The 18974-nt window shown below is 28.0% G+C and overlaps 1 protein-coding gene across 1 annotated transcript; it reads right to left on the minus strand.

Moving 5' to 3' along the window:
* Window positions 1-596: 596 nt before the first annotated feature.
* On the minus strand, window positions 597-9586 carry LOC8281371 (beta-galactosidase 16). Its single transcript, XM_015720921.3, has 19 exons — window positions 8961-9586; window positions 6901-6996; window positions 6666-6778; window positions 6500-6566; window positions 5660-5752; window positions 5398-5541; window positions 4803-4897; window positions 4351-4459; window positions 4179-4263; window positions 3306-3424; window positions 3058-3222; window positions 2716-2897; window positions 2519-2610; window positions 2293-2402; window positions 1979-2083; window positions 1710-1817; window positions 1461-1603; window positions 1040-1388; window positions 597-950 (listed from the first exon to the last, which is right to left on the minus strand). Exons 1-19 carry the CDS (start codon window positions 9117-9119, stop codon window positions 840-842), a joined length of 2445 nt encoding a protein of 814 aa, XP_015576407.2. The 5' UTR covers window positions 9120-9586; the 3' UTR covers window positions 597-839.
* Window positions 9587-18974: the final 9388 nt, after the last annotated feature.

Consider the following 18974-nt stretch of genomic DNA (forward strand, 5'->3'; position numbering starts at 1 on the left):
ACACTCAAGAGCTCGCCAATATTTATACGAATACTTAATAAATAGAACTAAAAAGAATAAGAAGAATGTAAGTAAATCAATAATAATTAATTTTTAATTTAAACCTAACTATAAACATAACTTAAATTAAATTAAGTTAATGAATTTAATCTTTCACTATAAATTGACTTTTTTATATATATATTTATCCAATATATAATATTTCATTACATCTATTAAAAGATAAATCTTAAAATACCACAGTTTATAATAACTTAAATTTTGATATATTAATGTATTTATTTAATAAGAATTTATAAAATTAAATAAAGAAATTTTTTTAAGCAATTTACATAAAAAAAATCTTAGTATGTAAAATTTATAAATTTTATATAAGAAGATTGTATAAATTTTCACTGGTTAAATATAAAAGTATTAAAAAAGAATTATGTTCGTAATTCACCCATCAACAATATATAATCCTGCAATTATGAGAAATATAATTTCAATATTAGAAAAGAAAAAATAATTTATATATTTAATAAAAAAATCAAACAATGTCCTGTAACAATTTAAATTTCTTCGAATTGTTGTAGTCAATTTGTTGCACTTTAATAGGAAAGAAGTCTCTATTCTAAGGACACTTTGTTGGAAAAGAATTGAGTTAGACTCACTTACGGATGTAAATTCATGAAGTAATACAGAAATTTTATGTGAATGACAGTTCCATTAACTTATAACATCAGCAATGGCCTTACCAAAAAAAAGAAATGAAAAACAGTAAGATTTCCTGAAAACGAAATGCAGACGAGTATCCCTTGTATAAATTCATTCTTAAAATGGCTGCATGCAGATTGTTCTCATTTGCATTCTGCAACAACCAACAATGACTTTTCATTCGCAGAACATGGATCACCTCCAAAGTATTTACTTGATACAGGAATGGAACACCTCATCTGCCCCAGACATGCCTGAAAAATTACAGCACAAGGTAACAATCACAAGTCAGTCAGGAAAAGGAAACATACAGACACAAAGTGCCCAATAAAAGCATAGTCACCTTTTGAACAATGGCTTCTGAAGAAGATGAGTGACACATTCCAACAGCATAAGCATCTCCACAGGTACCTTCTGGAGTTCCATAGCTTGCAAATAATATATTAGAAATCTTGGTATTTGAAGGGCAATCTAATTTAACCCTAGGTCTTGCCTGGAGTGAGTTGTTGTTATCAGTATTAGTTCTTTTGCTCCATGAAGATACAAGAGTAAGATGAGAAGCAGTCACATGGCTGCATATTTTGGAAATTGATGCAGTGTCTACTGATATTTGAAGAGGGTTCCCACCTGATTCTTCTAATACGACTAATAGGTTGCCTTTGGGTTTGAGGAAAGATCTTGGCACATTGTACCTGTAAGAAGTAAAAGTGATTCATTCAAACCTGACAGCCCTGAAGATGGCTCCAGTATTAAAATATGCATACCATATTTGTGAAGATCCATCTGAAGCACGATATGAGGGCCAGTATCTTCCAATGCTTTGGCCATTAACCCAAGCTTCACCTTTTCCCATGGAACCAAGGTTTAAAGCGACTGGGGCATCTTCTAGAGGTGCATCAAATAGTGTCTGTCACACAAGCAATCCTGTTATAATTTGTTGAGTTATTGGAGAAAGGAACAATTTTGTATAGCACAATAGAGAAAGAAGATATGACAGATTGAATTGTTTCTACCTTATACCATGTTAATGGATTTAGGGCATTCTTTGAGAAATTTGCCCACTGGACTTGGCTTGAACCTTGATCTGTGAAAATTTGTAACTTCTCTCCAAGCAATCCTACCTGCATCAAATGATAACTTGTAAAGAATGTAGAACTAGGAAAATTTAGGAGTATGAAGGATCATTATATCATAATCCACACAACAAGAACAAAAGAATCTTAAAAGATGCATGTGAAAATCAAAGAAAGGCAATAATTAGCATCTCCAGAAGAAAATATACCTGATATCCCCATGAATAGTTGGTGAACTCCTTGTTACCCTCTTTCTCTTGAATCTTCACCTTCCTTAATCCAGCTGCTCTTCTCTCCATATATGCTCCTGAATCCTTTAAACCAAAAGCCAGAGAAATTAAACACAAGTATTAAAGAGTTAAGTAATATGTAGCATAAGATTTAAGTAACAAATTAGGCCTTGTTCCCAAGATAGACACTGTTCTGAAAGCTAGATATGAGCTGAAAGTGAAATTCATAACTTGCATGAATTTCTTTTTTCTCAGTTCAAGATACAAATGTAGAATTGGTATTGAGGTAGTACCGGCATTCCAACCATCACGCTCAGCAAGGACACATTGTTAACTCCTTCACTCAAAGATACTGTGCTTTGGAGAGTGAACTGTGGATTTTTGTGACTTCCTTGAGCATAACCTATATGATCATAGCATAAAAGCTTTGCTAAATTATCATAAATTTTGACATTGTAAAGAAAATGTTGCAAATGTTATAAAGAAGATTAAAAGAAAATTGCATTTAATTGAACCCACCTACTGCTTGACCATTGACAAAGGCATGCAGAACATGTCCAAGAGACCTCACATTGAGTACTGCCTGAGTATCAGAGGATTCTTGCTGAAATCTGTTACAAAATTAGAAAGGGTATCAAAATTACTCTTTAAACTAATGAAATACAGCAGTCTCAGGGTCAGAAATTTGAGTTCAGTACGGAAATTATTTGTTATACCTGAAAGTGTACCAAAGATAATCAGATGCGTCTTTTGTAGTACTCATTTGCTCCAGTATAGCTTCTGATTTTACTGATGTCTCATCAAAGTTAACAATTGCTTCTTGGTATTGAACCCACTTATCTTCTCCATCTAGCAACTTGCTTCTGGTCATACTTCTCGTAGTGTACTGAGTGCTTACCTGTCTCAAAAACAAATTTTCCAAGACTCTGAGTTGTGGGACAATGCAAGAAAAGTTTTCCTTTCAGAATACATGTTTGTTTCTATGGCAAAATTTAGGGTCTCCATTGCACAAGATTCTATGGTCTATAGTATATAATTTTAATTAGTATTGGCCTTGCCTTTGCAGTATTGAAGGCAACGGTCTTGCAATCAGGTAATATGCTAATAGAATTGGGGGGCAAATCATATGAAGCATTTCGAAACTGCACTGATGCTGTATTTGCAGTGTCATTATTGAGCAGAAAAGCAGCACATTCTCCTGACAACCCAGTAAACACAAAGGCCTAGATAACAAATCAAAATATTCATAAATATATTTTGTTAACCAAGTTTAGAAAAGAAAAAATGCAAGTAGTAGTGTTCATACTTGTTGCTGTTGGCCCAGAGAGATTGTAACCTGCCCTCCTGATAGTAAAGGAGTTAAACATAGCTTAATTGCAGCATGCATCTCCTTCAGATGACCCCATTTAGGCTGCCTAATCAATCCTATATTCATCATATTAAGTTGGTAGGGTAAGACATTACAGTAATAAACAATTAATTAATATTATAAAATAAAAAGTTAATAGTTCTTAGAGATAAATAAAGAAAAGTATCATGTGGTTTTACCATTGACAACTTTTATTATATATTTTTTTAAGTTAAAATGATGTATGTGGTTAAAAATAATAAAAAAATAAATATTTTACAATTGAAAAGTATTAACCGGCAATGATTTAGCTATTTTCACTATAATTGGTTATAATTATTATATTTCTCATACTTGATAATATGGGTTTAAAGTTTAATAACTCAAAATATAATTATTTAATCATCAAATTGATTTCATCGGATCAATAACTTTTTAAATCGTGATTATAAGGTCAAATAATAGAATTAGAAGTTATTAAGTTTCAAATTCAGATTATCAAATACTATGACTGATCGATTTGAATGTGGTTGAATCCTTACAAACCGAGACCCTTTTAACGATAAATTATATTTTTTTGTCGCGATTTGCAATGAGGCAGTCTTTATATCTGAAAAAAATTACATACTAATGAAATCCCATATTCCAAATTTTTATGGTAAAAATTTGATGAGGAAAATGGCTACTCGTCCTTGGTCTTATGGTCTATACCTAAAGCTCCGGTCCAAATTGTTTTAAGAGAGAATTTTTAAGACCTTTTTTGTCCTAATTTAGATTTTCATGTAGGAGCTGATTGAAAAGCTTAAAAAAATATAGAGAAAAAAAATATACCATACTCATCAATAGGTGCTTGATCATAGTAACTGGTGGGTACAAATGCAGAGGCCGTCCTTCCAAAATTGGTTCCCCCATGATACTGAAACATTTGCACCAATGCATGTCATACTTACATAGTTTCTTGAGGGGGACTGAAGTATAGACAGTGATGAAAGAAGTAAAGTACCATGTAATAGTTGACAAAACTTCCCTTCTTTGCCACTATAAACTGTGTAACCTGAAATGCAATGTCCTCCACAGATCTTATGCGTATGTTCTCCCCAGTTATTACATATCTATGAGAAATGTAATTTTCCAATTATTAGGATGAAATAGCATAGACTCTAGAATAATTTATTTATTAAAATTAGTTGTATCATACACTATATATATTATGCATCCATCGGACCAAAATCATTTTTTTTTTTGTACAATAGAATATTAGATAATTCAAGGTGAAATAAGGAATTCAGAAAAATTTAAATACATGTTAGCTAGCGAATAAAACCTTTTTAATTTAAAAATTTATACATTCAAACGAATACAAAATTTTATCGATATATAGAATTATATCAGAAGGCGGAAAAATAAGAAAAGAAAAAAAAGAAAATCAATGTACATATATATGTACTTACATACCGAGTAGTCCAATTTTCAGTCCAAATTGCAGGCTTATTTGGAGAGTTAGGCCCCACAAATGTTTCTGCACATCTCAATCCATTGCATGCATTTATCTGAAAATTTCCTTTCATTTTGATGTTGAGTAAGTATATAGAAAATTACATTTTTATTCTATAATCAGAATAGTTAATATATTAGTAAGATATGATCCATTATCCACAAGATACAGAGCATATGATTTAGCAATCTAAAATAATTGGACCGGAAGATTTAATTGATGAAACTAAAAATTAATACACAATTCAATTCGATCACATTTTAAAATTAGAAATTTTTATAAAATCAAAATTTAACCAGTTTGATTGGCCACCAATTGAATCGACCAATTATATTGATTTTATTATAAATACTCAAAACAATTTAAAATTTTGTTAAAGCAATCCGGCAGATTGAATTCATAATCGAACCCATTAGGTTTTAAAACCCTGATGTAAGTCATGGCACATAGGCAACTTCTGAAGATATTTTCTAGGGCTTGGGGGTCAGCCGAAAGACCTAGTGGGGCAGGAGAAAGCATTTAGAAGGTGAAGTTTTGTAAGAGGGAGGGACTAACCACAGGATCAGGAGCATCATTTTGTTTGCACATAACCCATGGAACGCCAGTGTTAAGTCCAACAGCCATTTGTGCAGCCCATTTCACATAAGCTGGCCCTTTCTCATGATATGCTTCTTCCACTGTCCCATACTCGTTCTCAATCTAGTGTATATATATATATGTATCCAAATTTACAGAGAGGGAAAATCATTAGATAAATACCATACTATAATGATTTCATTTATAAAATATATATGTAATACCCATCACAAATTTGAACCTGTGACAGTATGATTGGACCTCCTTGTGAAACATATAACTTTTCCGATTGCATCATTGTTACTATCTTTGTAGTAAAACCTTGCATCTGAACCTGTAATTAACAAAGGGTTTTTGTTTCTTAGAAGGTAATTAACAAAGTCTTGGAAAAAAATTGATACATGATCCAATGCGCTACACCTTTTCTTTTCTTTTATAATCTCCATTTTCCATTTCCCCTATGATCTACTAGTCAGTCTATTGATTATTAAAATTGTTTTGCTAAAATTCAAGCAGTTGTAGTAGTATATGGAAAAGAGTGCGTGCATATATTTTTTTTAATAAAAAATGCTGAATATTTCACCATTTTTTTATTTCCCGTCTTGTTCATATAATGTTGTATATAATATTTTTATTAAATTATTTTTAAATCTTAAATTATTAAAAGGTAATTTGATAAAAATATTATACATTACATTAAATGAGTAAAAATTTAGATAAATAAAGATGAATTGTATAACATTATTTATCTTTTTATATATTTAGAGAGAAAAAAATCACATACACATTTGAATATTTGAACTCTGGCCATTGAATCATTTTAATATTTTATCTTGTAATCTAATTTAAAATATTTAAATACTTATGCATGTGACTTTATTCAACATACTATTGTATTTAATTTTTTAAATATTATCATAAAATTTAAATATTTATTAAATTTAAAATAAAAATTTCAAAATTTTTGAAAAATTATAAAATTAGAATCTAAATATTTATCAAAATAAATTTAAAATTAAAATATTAAAATCACTAAATCACGTATCTAAATATGCATTCTCCTAAAAATAATTGTGAATACCTTGAAAGGCTCGTTATCGGATCGAAAAACAATGCCTGGGATGTCATGAAGCCAAAAGGGTAGACCTCTGTGACAAAAAAACAAAAACAAAAAATAACATAACTATTTCAATAACTACTGTAATAATTTGTAATTAAAGAAGGCAATACAGGAAAATAGGATTTACCCGTAGGACCATTCGCCCTGAATAAAGGGTCCAATTCTGAGGCAGACATAGAGGCCCTGTGCCTGAACTTCCTTAATAAATCTTACAATATCACGTCTTCCACTGAAATCATACTGCATTATGTAATAATTTACATGTACATTGAATAGAGATTTTTTTATTAAAAAAAAACTATCAAATTAGTGAATGAATTTAAAGTAAATGATGCATAAATTTTGTCTTTGTTAATTATCACCTGACCAGGTTGTGGCTCATGGAGGTTCCAGAAAACGTAAGTGTCTATCACATCTAGACCTCCCTCCTTGGCTTTGGCTATCAAAGATTGCCACATCTGTCAGAAGAAACCCTTAATTCTCACTATTTGATGGAAAACATATATATATATATATATAGTCAGCATTTACTAAAAAAAAGAACATTATTGAATCCTTTTGTAAGTATAAGAATATAAATTATCTAATCAATCAACCCATTTGGTAATTACTTTTTAACTTTATAATATAGTGTGTTTTTAATGGTAAAAAATAAAAATAATGCATTATAATAAGTATTATCTTCTTTATACAACTGAGACATTCTTAAAATTAAGTTATATATTTTTATTTGATAATTAAACATGTAGATGCAAGCATTATAATGAGAATTATTTTTTTATACAACCGAGACATTGTTGAAATTAAAATAAATACTTATTATCATATTAAACGTATAAATGCAAGCATTATAATGAGAACTACGAGCCAAAATAAAGAGTATTTTGATTAGTATTCTTACTTGAAATACTATTCATATCCAATGAATAAAAAAATAATTATAATTAGACACATGATCCAATGGATGCACAAGTTGATCATATGATCATTAATTAAAGAGGCCTAATTTATTCATAAAGAAATGCTGCCGGAATATCTCCCCAATGTACAAAATGGAGTACAGATCCAGTAGTTAAATAAATAGTTATATATTTCTCGTATGGACAGTCAAATGATATATATCTTAATTCGAGAGTATTCTATTAATTATTAGTTAATCTGATGCTAATTAGTAATTAAAGCTGTAAGTCAAAATTAATTCAAGAGAGCAAAGGAAGAACTCAAAGCTATAATACAGATGTATATATAAATCTAGCATGTAGGTATGACTTTTTTTCAATAACATATTTCAAGTCGAGAATTTCATAAAAATACAATTGACCCTTTTATAATTAATATATTTAGTGAATAAAAGAATTATTAAATATTAGAATTATTAATTTATTCTATTAATAAAGAATAAAAATTGAATATAAGAGAATCATTTATTTTAATATAGCATGGAAAATTATAACTTAAGATCTATATACTATGTGATATCACATATAATTGAAAGGACAAAAAATCGAAAAATAAATGAATAATGACTGTATATATTAACTGTTAACAGTTGGATTAGCATTGTGTGGAAACTTTGTTTGAGAAAGATGTATGAACATTGTTAATATATACAAAGGAGAAGAGTTAAAATTTAAATAAAAGAACAACTAGTCCACATGACAATTTCGAGGAACATATTTTACGTTAGGTAATGAATATGCAAGTGCTAAAAGATACGTGTGTATCTATGATATTGTTGACATTACATTGGATTTCCTTGTTGAGATCCCAACAACATTTTTCTTACATCTAAAAATTATATATATTGTTACTAGAAATCACAGTCACAAGTTTAAATTGATAATAGATGTATATTTTAATTGATTAAAATTTTAAATTTGAGTCTCTTTTTTGTTATTAGTAATTTTATCGTAAAACAAAAATAAATAAAACTTTTAGTGAAAATGATATATCTGTAAACGTAATTAATTAAGACACTAAAACTTCTTAGTTGAATTTCTGATTTGTTGCTAATGCATGAACTCAACTAATAGTGTGATAATTTGATTAAGAGAAAAAGAAATAATAATAACATTAAACATTACATCTATATTAAGTGTTCGACATTCACCTCAATATCTCTTTTTCATTTAAAAAAAAAAAGTAAGATTTGAATTTGACATCCAATGGTCGCACCTTACTTAGCATTAATGTAAATTTTGTAAGACAGAAAACCATTGCCGATCAAATTCGTGAATTATATTCATTAGTTTTTCCATATGTAGGGTTCTGTAATGCCAATAATCTCGTGGAAATGCAATCTCTATTACTTTATATGATTTTTCTGATTCTGCATGTTATTATTCTTCACCGGAGCAATCTCAAAAAAAAAAAAAGAAAAAAGAAAAGCTAGAAGAGTCTGGAGTTTGGACTATAAGAATACCTCAGGAGTGCTTCTTGGATAGTGAATAGAACCAGAGAAGAGTAGCTTTCGCTGTCCATCCACGATCAAAGATCTGCCGTCGTAAGTTACATCTCCGCCTCGCGCGCCGCCTGTCAGTACTGCTACTAGCACCAGCAGTAAATTGATAACTCCGGCCATGTCTATATATAATAGCAGCCAACGACTTGAATATAAGTCTCTCCTCTCCTTTGAGTCAGAGAGAGAGAGAGTGAGGCAAACTTGCTTTCTCACTGCAACTCAAGACTGAAATATATATATATATAGAGGTCTCAGTCCCGCTGCTGAAAAATGATATCTATTGAGGATGTACTTTGCATATAAGGCGATGTTTGCATGATTTTAATTAATTATTTAAATTGCTTATTAGGAAGTTGACTGGTCCATATTTTCTTTTTTCTTTTTTTTTTTTTATTTATGTTGGTAAGTTGAAGTTACTTACACCTTTTTTTATGGTAAAAAAGGTGTGAGAAAATAGAGTAATTTATCGTAACGTAAAGAAAAATAATATATACGAGTGCGTTACATTTTAATAATAAATATTAGTAATTATATGTCCATTTATTAGTTTATTGTATAGATAAAAATTTATATTAAAATTATACAAGATTTTTAAAAAAAAATATTTCTTATTATGTAGTCGATAATTAATTAATTTTCTAACAAATAAAATGATTATTAAAGTTAAAATTAATAATCGAGATTATCTAATAAATAACCGATCATTTAATTTTAGGAGTAAAAATGATAACATATGATAGATTAATCTGAACAGGAACAGGAGGGAATCTGAATATGGCTGGAAAATTTATTTGATAGATGACACACCAATTAAAGCGATTTCATTACCATTTATGTTTTTTTTACTTTGTATAATTAAAGAATTATAGACAGTAAAATAAAAAATAGATAAAAAAAGAGTATAAGGGAGAGAGAGAGGGAGCAAGAGCCGGCAGAGAAAAGGGTACAGTGTTGCACGTCAACTCCTCTCAATATATTGCATAAAATTGGGGTGCATGAGAGAATATTTAACAATGCTAAATTAATTAATATATATATATATATATTAATCAATTGAGTAAAATTGGATCAGAAACATCTTCAATAAATTATAATTAACTATTAAATAAATTACATGTATTTTAAATATTTTAAATTTAAATAAAATAAATAATATTAAAATTATAGTTATTTTATATATACACTACTTATATAATTATAAAGTACATTAAAGAAGAAAAATCCAATCCAAAAAAGCTTGACACAAGGATAAATCAAAACACTGTGTAATTAAGAATGAAGAAAGACATTGGTGAGGTGAGTCATGCATCACTTAAGGCACAAGAAAAGGCCAGCTCACCTCCAACAAAATACATACAATTTTCTTCATCAGAATCTTTATTCTTTCTTGGTAACTCCTTTATTAATTCTCATCTCATAATCTATTTGTTTCCTTTCCAAACTTTCTATTATTATTTACAATCAGTTGGCAAAAATACAGCTTAAATAAGATTTTCATTTTTTTTTTTAATTTTAGAAAAAGGGCAAAAATACAGCTCAATTGCAGAATGCATCTCCTTCAAATGGCTCCTATTCAGGCTTCCTAATATATCATAAATGAAGCAGAATAAATAAAGGGGTGTGAGGTCTTTCTCTCATAATGTTAATGCTATGTGAGATTTCTGTACATAAAAGCTATGTCTGCCTCCTCTCTGTTCTGAACACATACTGCATCCGAATTCACTTGCACAACATCTCTGGCTGGAGGTGTCAACAACAGCACCTTTTTGGGCTCTGTTTTAAGAAATGAGATTCTCTTATCATTTATGGTCCCAAAGCAGCTTGCAAATGTTTACTATTCATAAGCATACACAAAAGGACTAGAGCCCACAAGAGTGTGTGTGTGTCTTTTTATTGGACTTCGGCCCATTTGCAAGTTAGCCTAAATTGGTTAAAATAAATATAAAAAAAGCTGCTAGCCAGTGATATTAATTCTTGATCCAACGAGTGATGAAATTAAGTAGTTGTACGGGGGCAATAAAGTTTATTTTCAGAGTTGGAAGTTCCAGGATCCAATATTCTTACTTTTATGAATAATATTAAAGAATGGCTATTTTTGTTCGTATAGTTATACCTTCCATTAGCTCTTTCATGAATAAAAAAAAATTTAACGGAAGAAAAATCTATAAATTTTAACTGAGTTTGAGTTGGCTCGTTTCCGAAATGAATATATATTTTATTTTTATTTTTATTTCTTTTAAGTTCTGTTTGAAATAAAATTATATTCTGATTGCATTTTATATACAGTACAAGTTTATTTTCCTGATGGAAAGTGATGGTTGAAGTCAAATGAGTGGGCAATTCCAAAACATGAGGGTTATCTGCAAGAGTAAAAAGGGTCAATCGAGGTCTACGGACAGAAAGTGTCCGAAGACAATTTTTAAGGGTCAAATTTGGGAAGAAAATGGGTGATTAATATAAGAGAGAGAAACAAGAAACAAGAATGAGATGAGAATTTAGAGGAGACCTTCAACATGTACGTACATAGTGCTGCTCTAGAATTCCTAGCAAAAGGTCAGATGTAGTAGAAATCTTGCCAGCTCAATAATAATAATAATAATTGCATTATAACCGCTACTTAAAATATTTCATGCGTTCTTTAAAATAGTTAATAATTGTATTTACTTCAAGAGATTTGATTGATTTTTACTCTCGAATTGGTTGAAATATTGATTTTTTATTCATTTAGACTCTTAAATTTGATTATTCTATGTCTTGCTAAGCTTTTTTTTTTTTTTTTCTATTTTTCTGTTAATAACAATCAAATAATTTAAAAATTCCATTATTACGCTTTATTATTTTAGTTTATGTTTAATTCGATAATCAATTGGTATTATTCTTACTTAAATTATCATCCATATATGATTATAATATTTAATTATTTATATAAATTAAAATTATATTTGTGAATTTTATAGTTACTAAGTATGATCATTAAATTTGAGAAATAAATAGAGATTTTTAATAAAGAATAATAATATATTTATTTAATCGATAATTACATATTAATATGTAATTAGTTAAAATGGTATTAAAATTAAAATATTATTAATATTTTTTTTTAAGTTTAAATGATATTCTAGACTATGATATATTAAAATGTTTTGATAATAATAGACCAAGAGAAACCCTCTAGATTCTAAAGAATAAAATATTTCCTTTTTGCAACTATAAATTATGGATTTTGAAGAATTATAATAGATAACAAACTCATTAAATAGGCTAACTATTCTTTTCATTGAACTAACTTACTAGTACAATGATAGTTGCTGCTTACTTCCTACAAAAGAAAATCAGAAAATTAAAATTCAGAAATACAATTGAAAGGGAGTTGCTTATAAGAATGGTAGACTAATGGGGCCAACAATGCCGAACTGCAACTCCTGTGGATATTCATTTATTTTCTACCACCAGCCACCATTCCCTCCCTCTCTTCTTCGTAGAGGTCCAATGGCAATGGATATATTCAATTATTGATTACAATTATTATCAAAAAATATTCATCATAGAATAATAATACATCTAATATGAAAAAAAAAATTATATCAAAATTTATCTGCTTTTAAGAGTAAAACACTTTTACTTAATAATAGCTATATTAAAATAAATAAACAAATCAAATAAATATATATTTAAGGGTAAAAATTAATTTTATTATCCGACGTGGTATTGAACGGATGTTGCAGAGTTTAGATCTAATTGATAATGTGATCTTTGCATAGATGCATTCAATGCGATTTCCTAATTTCAACGATCCATTTTAGAAAAAAATTAGAATATTTTTAAAAAAATAATGCAAAAATCCTTTTAAAATAATAGATATTGCACCATCACATTACCTCATTTAGATTAGGACTTGCTCTACCTTCTCCACCACAATACTTAAATTATATGAAAAACGTTTCTCACCGTAACTATAAAAACAAATGGTAATATTCAAAAAGTACACCCCAAAAAGATTAAAAATAAATAAATAAATAAATGAATCTGCTCTGATATAATTATTTATGCTGATCTAGGGATCCACTCATTCTCTGTTAAAGATCTTGTCTACTATATATGGAACATGAAAGTTAAGGGATTCAGCCAATTCCCTTTTTCTTAAAAAAAATAAATAAATAAATAAATAAAAATTCCTGCTATTAATGAACTATTTCTTATACTGGAGATATTCTAAATTATTTAAAATATAATAATAAAGTGTCTCAATTTTTATTTTTTATAATTAATTTTCACAATCTCTTAAAAATATTTATAAATTAATATATTTTAGTAAGCCATTAAAATAAAAAGATGGCATGGCATTATATATTGCCATATAAACACATGACCCGACAATATGACATAAGTGTTTGTTGACTTGTGTAAGACAAATGTGAGATTATGAATTAGTCCTTTTTACCATCTTTATCTTTACATTCCTTTAGGAATTAGAGATTTGAAACTAAAGTAGGGTCTGAATTTGAATAGAATTATTTATAAAGAAGGTAAAAAGAAGAAATGGCAAAGAACCTGACCCATCCTTCATAAAAGAGAAAGGAAGGGTTTAAAAAGCAGATTAAATTTACAAGTAATGATAATTATCAGTATAATTCCAACTCTTTTTCTCATAGTGTGTTCTAATTGTGAAGTGCAAATCTTTGTTTAGGCAAGAGGAAAGTTGATCATGCTACCAAACACAAAAAGAGGAAACTTACACTGATTTGTAAGTTTTTTACAAGTTACAATATTCAATTGTAAGAAATAAAAGTTAAGACACTTAATTGTTATTTTCTAAAAAGTTCACATGCTAAAAATGTAATTATCCCATATATTACAAGTGAGGAGTAATGCTAATTTGCATTATCAAAAAAGAATTAGGTTAGGTATGGAATGCATTTGGAAGAACCCTAATCAGAAAAAACCATGATTAGTTAAGTTGGTCTATCACATGCTTAATTTTTTTAAAAAAAATAATATAAAATTTAATTCTTTTTGGAAATAATTATAATAATCTAAAGAAATATTGGTATTTGAAATTGACAATTGAAGGCAATTCTATAAAAAGAAATGGGAGAACTAATTTAAAAAGAATTAATTAAGAGAATGTCATGGAGGCATGGATTTGGAAGTGGACCGACAAAAATATATATATATGTAGCAATAAGCTAAATGGATAAATAAGCATATAAATTAAAAGTGTAGTTAGGAGGCATAAGTAAATGGATGCTTTCTTGATTAGAAGCAGATAATCATTATACCCACAATAATGCAACTCATTTCGCAAGTCTAAAAGTAGGAAAATGGGTTTTGGAGTAGAGGGTTGCTTGGATCTTAATTACTTATTTGATGTTATATCACTATTATCAAAGTACAAAAAGTATAATTTCCATAAATATTTGACTCGATTTCTTCACCACACAAATATAATTGATTTTATTTTTATATTTTTTGTCGTATTATATATATAAAAATAATTTTTTATTTTTAATTTATACCTCTAAAATTATATGCATTATAAATTAAGTTTCTTAGTTTATACAATTGAGTCCTGAAACTTTTTGATTTTATTGGCCTAATTATTTAAGTATTCCTAAGATTTTTTTATTTTTTTTACTTTTTAACATTTTTTTATATAAATCTAAATTTATATTTTTATTTCAAATCTAACATTTCCGGTGAAATTAAAGTAAATATCTAGTGAATTTTGTCTATGCGGCATCAAAAACTTGTTTTTGGTGGTGAAATTATGATTGTGGGCGGCGCCGGTGAGGATGAGAAGAAAACAAAGGTGAAAAATAACGGCATGGGTTTGTCTTTGTTATAAAACGGGGACAAATATAAAAGAGTAGGTGAAATCAGAACTGACTGCATATTGTTGATTAGATCTTCTCCTTCCTCCTCTTTCTCTTCAGGTTCACTACTGCGTATTGTCACACGTGCAACCGCCGATCCTCTGCTCTGCATCGTTGTCGTTGACTCAACCTGGCGAGTCAGAAAGCATAGTGACTCAGCAGAAGGGAGGCAGAGGTGGTCTCTCAGGGAGTAGATACAATGAGGAGAGTATTAATAAGTGAAGTATTTGGCAAGGAACAAGAACAAAGACGGTGAGGAGTTTAAGAGAGGAAGGATTCGGAAGCAGAGGCTTAGCAGCAACAATTGCATGTCTTGTATGTTTTAAGTGAAACGGTGAGTTTTGATGCTGGCTAATGAGTGCTGAGCTTCTCTATTGACAACTATGACACAGTCGTGCAACTTTCTTAATTCATACAATTGAGTACTTAAACTTCCAATTTTGTTATAATTAAAGCTTCTCTATTAACAATCATTAGACGTATGTGCATCAAATACTGTCTAAAACGCATGAACTTTTTTAATTTTACAGTTGGGCCCTCGCTTATTTATATTGTTTGAGCCCTTAGTCTTAAGTTTTATAATTGAGCCCCTAACTATTTTTCCCTTTTATTAATTGAACCCTTATTAAAAATAAAATGTAGTAGTATTGTCTAAAACGCATGAACTTCTTTTAATTTTTCATTTGGGCCCTCGCTTATTTATATTGTTTGAGCCCCTATTATGATCGAGCCCCTAACTCTTTTCCCCTTCTATTAATTGAACCCTTATTAAAAATATAGTAATATTACAAACTATGGTAGTAACAAAACATTTAATGCAATAGGAATTAAGGAAATATTTCCAATAAGAACTTTGAAACTTGAAACTTGAAACTTGAAACAATGGTAAAATAAAGTACCAACCTAGAAAGAGTTGAGGCATGCTTACTTTTAGAATTTTTTTTGTTTCATATTTTTATAAAATAATTTATTTTGTTTTTAGAAAAAAAAAAAGGGATGTTGAAATTTTAAACTAGAAAACTAATTTCAAATTTAAGTAAAAAAAGAAGATATTTAGAACTTTTCCTTGTGGTGGAAAAGAGTGAAAAATACTTATTTTGCACAAGTAATTGTATATCACATAAAGCAAAGAATATATTTGGGGCTTACACAATTTCCTTAATCCTTAGGGCTAATAAAAGTGAAAGTCTAAGAACACAATTGTACCCTAACAAAGTTGAGGGACTAAATTCAAAAGATATGCAAAATTAAGAGATCAAAATTGCATTTTGCCATTCTTATATTAGAAATATGAATAGGTAAGAATATACGAAATTCTATCATACTTCAATAGATAAAATAAATTAATAATGAGAATAGAAAAATACAAAAAAGAAAAAAAGAAAAAGAAAAAGGAAGATGGTCCCTTTATAAGATAAAAGGGAATGTTGATATATGTGATATTTACCTAACAAGAGTTCAAGATTCCTTGACTGAAATCAACGACACAGACATAAATGTGAAAGAAACCAAAGCACTTGAATTTTTTAGGCAAAATGTATATTTAGGTACCTAAATTTTAATTATTTAATTATTTTAACAATATGGTTTTTAATTTTAATTTAATAAATATCTAAACTCTGTATTTATAATCTCTTAAATACTTTTAATTTCTTATTAATCTAATAGACACATGAATTTTATTTTTTGATAACATTAAAACATGTAATACCCAATACATGTGGACATATTTGGATAAAACCACGGGTTAAAAAGTGTTTAAATATCATAAAAAATATAAGTTAAATCTATCAAGTCACATTAAAAAAATAAAAGTGTTGAAGTGACTAAATAACTAAAGTTCATGTGTCCATATATGCATTTGACCATTTTTATGGATTAAAGTGTCAATTTACCTCATAAACTTAGAGGCAATGAGTAATTAGCTCATATTTTAATTTTCTGATTAATTTACCTAATGACTTGACAAAAATGGTCAATTCAATCCAATCAAAAGATTTAATCAATACAAAAAATTAAATCATATCATTAAACTTCATACTAAATATCAATTTTATAAAAAGAAAATTATTGAGTTAGAATAAAATTATATGATATTAGGGTAATTTACTCGTATTATTTAATAAAAATAATTAAATAATATTACTAAATTTATATAAAATTATGCTTTATTTTGTTTAATATTGTCAATACTCATTTGATATACTTTTTTAATTTTTAAATTATTTATTTAATTTTTATAAATATTATAAATTATCATAATTGATAGTTATTGATAAGAATATTATCAAAAAATTTAAATATTTAAAACAAAAATAGAATCACATATCATATAAAAATTTATGATTATATAAAATAAAATAAAATAAAATAAAATAAAATAAAATAATATCGGGATATATTTTAACTCTAATAAAAATTTAAAGAGATGTAATTGTCAGTTGAAAATTAATTAACACTTTTTTTAAACCAATTAAACTAACATATCATAAATTTAACATTGCTAAAACATTCTATATCATAGTATTATTTTATATTTTGTTATATAGATGATAAATTTCATGTGATACGCGATTTTATTTTTAGTGTTAAATATTTAATATTTTTGATAATATATTTAACTAATAGTAATTTAATATTGTTATAAAATATAAATTAATATTATATAAATTATATAAATTTTAACAATTTTAAATAAAATAATTTTATAACCATCAAGTCATATTTATATGACTTAATTGTTGAACAATTAACCCACCAGTCAAATAAATGACTTAGTATTTCAGTATTCTCACCACGTGAGAATCTAGGATCGAGTCAAATACTAAAATATTATTAAATTATTTTATTATTAGAAACTAAGACTTAATATTTTTAAAATATATTATTTCATATGAGTTTGGTAATATTATTTAACTTTAAAATTTTGATTAAAAATATTATGTAATTATTTTGTTAAATAGTATGATTAAATTATGTTAAATTAAATAATTTTACTGTAATTCGATAAAAATTTATTTTTATATAATAGTATAAAGGTCAAGGATTAAAATGAACTTTTAGTATTGAGTAAATCTGTTGATTGGGTTGAATTGACTATTTAGCAAATTGGCATTTTAGCCTTTTCTTTATAGCACGCTCGATTGACGGGTCGATTCATGTAAAGAAGCATAAGAAACATTCAAAACGGGCATGCAAAAGAAAAGGCCATGGCTAGCTACATGCATCTACAAAGCAGCAGGCATGGCCCCCCATGGCTTCATCTCCAGGTTGTTTTGGCGCATGCATGAAAAGAACCCACGCATCTCTCTTAATTAATTGGATTTTTCTTCTGATATTCACTTGCCCAAGTCACGACATTTCAACTTTTCACTGATGTAAATTTTAAGGGTTTCATTTGTTTCTTTGTTTATGTATTCCAGTCATGTACGAAACCTGCTGCTGATATCTGTATCTTTCTGAACCACTCACTATGTTGATGCTCTTTCTTCAATAATTCACTCGTTGATGTTGTTGCAGTGCATATCCTCATTTGTACAAGCTTGGAATTCTTGGCTCCAATTTTGACCATACAAAAATCCAGGCTTTAGATTGAGATTGAAACTAACTTTCAGTATTTTGAATAATCATCTTTCAAAGACTGCCGAATCTGAACAGGATAGGTTCGGATCATATGAGTTGTCGGACTGAGTCAGAGAGCTCGGCACTGGACCTTATCGAATTTTCTAAATTCTAATTTGAATTTCTTTTGTTTAAATTAAAGAAGGAACTATTAAAGAAAAAGAGTTGTTCTGATTGTGAAACATATCAAATGATTATATGGAATAACTTTTATTTTCTTATTCTGTTTATACCTTATAGAATAAATGATTAATTTGCTTTAATTTCTTTAAAAGTAATCTGGTTTAAATTCATTTCACTATAATTGGATAAAAAAACAAGCAAAGATACTGGTAATTGAGCATGATAGATTGACTAATCGAATTATTAGAAAAATTAATGTAGCGATCGAGTGAAATCGATTAAAAAATTTATTTTATTTAAGAGAAATATATAAAATAAAAAATAAAATAAAAATGATAAAATCGAATGAGATATTTTA

The sequence above is a fragment of the Ricinus communis genome, chromosome 2 (genome assembly GCF_019578655.1).
Source record: "Ricinus communis isolate WT05 ecotype wild-type chromosome 2, ASM1957865v1, whole genome shotgun sequence".
Classification (NCBI taxonomy): domain Eukaryota; kingdom Viridiplantae; phylum Streptophyta; class Magnoliopsida; order Malpighiales; family Euphorbiaceae; genus Ricinus; species Ricinus communis.

Excerpts from the sequence above, each read along its gene's own strand:
- LOC8281371 (XM_015720921.3), bottom strand. The coding sequence starts at position 9,119 with ATGGCCGGAGTTATCAATTTACTGCTGGTGCTAGTAGCAGTACTGACA. Across the intron at positions 4,898-5,397 it reads ATGATGCTCCTGATCCTGTG|ATAAATGCATGCAATGGATT; the intron begins GTTAGTCCCTCC and ends GGAAATTTTCAG. Across the intron at positions 4,264-4,350 it reads GTTTTGTCAACTATTACATG|TATCATGGGGGAACCAATTT; the intron begins GTACTTTACTTC and ends CAAATGTTTCAG.